General features: G+C 32.7%; 1 protein-coding gene across 1 annotated transcript; it reads left to right on the forward strand.

Moving 5' to 3' along the window:
* The first annotated feature begins 545 nt into the window (after positions 1–545).
* Positions 546–2,870, forward strand: LOC140450611 (uncharacterized). The gene has a single exon (XM_072544268.1). The coding sequence runs from the start codon at positions 546–548 to the stop codon at positions 2,868–2,870; it is 2,325 nt and encodes a 774-aa protein (XP_072400369.1).
* The last annotated feature ends 378 nt before the right edge of the window (positions 2,871–3,248 follow it).

A 3,248-nucleotide genomic window follows, 5' to 3' on the forward strand; every position in this document is an offset into this window, starting at 1 on the left:
TTCACCCCTGTCCGCCAGCCCTTATGTATCCACTCTCGCGTCCACCCTTTGGGATTTCGTCTGGTTATACCAAGATCTTACTCTGGGGAAATTTTCAGCCATATTATCGATCGTTAATTTTTCTGAAAAAAATTACAACTTCATCCCTGTATAGCCACCCCCTGTACCACGAGGGGCGTCCGCCTGTAAGGCAAAGTCTTAACCCAGTTACAATGAATATATTCCAATAGAGAAATGTCATATTACTGATCAGTTCAAAATTTCGGCTCTATCTCTTGGACTATAAGGAAGCGATAAGTGGTTTGACAGCATAATAACTGCTTGTGTAGTCTACTTTTCACAGTGATTCGAGGCAACCTATTTGGGTGGAGTTTTGACTTGTTCTTGAATGAATTCAGAATCCAGCAGCCCGCTGAAATATTGGATTTTTATAATATAATTATTTGACAACCTTTTGTTGGCCAACCACCTAGAGCGGAGTTGAGCCGAAATACATTGATTTCGTATGTTCCGTTTTAAATTCGTTCAATCTGTATATTAAACCTATGAAAAAACTCACGCCAGAAGAGGAATTACAATTTTTTACTAGTAAATGTTGCCACATTTGTGATAAACCGTTCGATATTAACGAAATTAAAGTTAGAGATCATTCACATCTAACAGGGTTGTTTTCTGGCGCAGCGCATAACGCTTGTAATTTAAATTACAAATTACCTAAGTTCATACCTGTTTTCATGCATAATTTAACCAATTACGATTCACATCTGTTTATAACAAAATTAGCTCAAAATAACGAAAAAATTGATGTTATTGCACAGACTAAAGAAAAATATATATCATTCACCAAACTACTTTTAGTTGATCGTGGTGATTTAGAGCAAAATATATATTTAAAATTAAGGTTTGTGGATTCTTTCAGATTTCTACCTCATTCACTGGATAATTTAAGTAAAACCCTAAATAATAATCAATGTCTAGAGTTACAAAAATATTGTCGATCAAATGAAGAGTTCGGATTGTTACGACAAAAGGGTGTTTTCCCTTATTCATACCTGGATAACTTTTCAAAACTTGGTGAGGTATCTTTACCCACACAAGAAGAATTTTTCGATATTTTAAAAGGTGAAGGCATTTCCGATGAAAAGTACTTACGAGCTAAGCGAGTTTGGGAAGTTTTTAATTGTAACACCTTAGGAGAGTACTCAGATGTTTATTTAAAATCAGATATTTTATTATTAGCTGATGTGTTCGAAAACTTTCGACATAATTGTTTATTTAACTATAAACTAGATCCTGCTCAATATTTAACAGCTCCATCACTTAGCTGGGATGCTATGTTGCGTAAAACTAATGTTCAGCTTGAATTATTGACGGATATAGACATGCTCCATTTTTTTAAAAAGGGTATACGTGGAGGTATAAGTCAGTGTAGCACTAGATTTGCTGCTGCAAATAATCAGTATTGTGAGAATTATGATTGTTCTAAACCTACTTCATATATTCTTTATTTAGATGCTACAAACCTTTATGGTTACGCTATGAGTCAATTCCTTCCGCATGGTGATTTTCGATGGTTAGATGATGTAGAAATCACTCATTTTGATTGTTTATCAGTCGATGATGAATCTCCAAAGGGGTATGTCTTAGAAGTTGATTTAGCTTATCCTGAAACATTACATGATTTCCATAACGACTTACCGTTTTGTCCTGAAAATCTGATTCCTCCTAATAGTAAAGATCCCAAGCTTGTATTAACGTTGTTACCGAAAAATAAATATATTATCCATTATAGAAATTTGAAACAGTGTACTGAACAAGGTTTAAAGATAACTAAAATTCATCGAATTCTAGAATTTTCTCAATCACCGTGGTTAAAACCTTATATCGAATTAAACACAAATTTACGTAATTCTTCAAATAATGAATTTGATAAAAGTACATATAAAAATTACACAAACTCCATTTACGGGAAAACTATGGAAAACGTTGATAAGAGGGTTGATATTAAACTTTTATCTCACTGGGAAAACTTGCCTGGAAGCGTCGGTGCTGAAGGGTTTATTAGTATGCCGAATTTTCACTCTGTTTCAATATTTTCTGATAATTTGGTTGCAATTCAAATGAATATCCTAAAAATAATTTACGACAAACCGGTATATGTCGGTTTTTCAATTTTAGAAATATCCAAAATTCGTATGTATGATTTTTTTTACAATTACATTAAAGCTAAATATGTAGATAATGCCTCACTTTTGTATACCGACACTGATTCATTAATTTTACACATTCAAACAGAAAACGTTTACCGCGATATCAAAGAAAACCTTCATTTATTTGATACATCCAATTACCCCGCCGATAATATCTTTAATATACCAAAAACACCATCAGTGGTTGGTAAATTAAAGGATGAGTTTAAAGGTAAACCAATTACAAATTTTTGTGGTACTGGTGCCAAAGCTTATTGTGTGACATTAAGTAACAATGATAACCTTAAAAAAGCTAAGGGGATTTCCAAAAACATTATAAATAAATCTTTAACATTTACGGATTATAAACAAGTAGTTGATAATACTAATGCGAAAATTTATCGTAAAATGTATACATTTAAGTCACATTTACATGAAATGTATACTGAATTAAAAAATAAGGTTGCTTTAACTTCCCACGATGATAAGAGATATGTTATACCCGGAACTATTAATACATTAGCGTGGGGTCATTACAAAATAGATACGTTTATACCTAACCAACAACAACAAAATCTCGATTATTTAATCCAGCAAGCTAAACTACTTCTACCAGAAGCAAAAAATGATGGTGGGGATGAATTTTATGTAGACAGTTTTGAAATGGATTTTTTATCGTAGTGGGGGAGTTTGTTGGTGGGGTGTTTGTTTAATAACACGTTGTAGAGCTAATTCCTACAGTTCTTCATCAGCTTTACTGCTAGTATTTACAATGTGGATGTGTTACGTTACCGAAATTGAAGTTACGGATTTAAAAAGTGGTGTTCAAAACTTACACCAACTTTTTTCAAATCTGGAGTTTGATGCTTCTCATGAAGCCGTTTATGGTGCAGTGCGTCCATCATCTTATTCTCCAGAATTTTGTACAGAATTAGCTAAAAAATATGAAAAAGATGCTGAAATCTGTGACTTGTATCTTAAAAACCAAATATGTTTATATGGATTTGTATCGTTACTAAAAGTTGTAAAGTTGGATGGTTATTTAATTCGAATAAAAGA

The sequence above is a fragment of the Diabrotica undecimpunctata genome, chromosome 9 (genome assembly GCF_040954645.1).
Source record: "Diabrotica undecimpunctata isolate CICGRU chromosome 9, icDiaUnde3, whole genome shotgun sequence".
NCBI classification, from domain to species: Eukaryota; Metazoa; Arthropoda; class Insecta; order Coleoptera; family Chrysomelidae; genus Diabrotica; species Diabrotica undecimpunctata.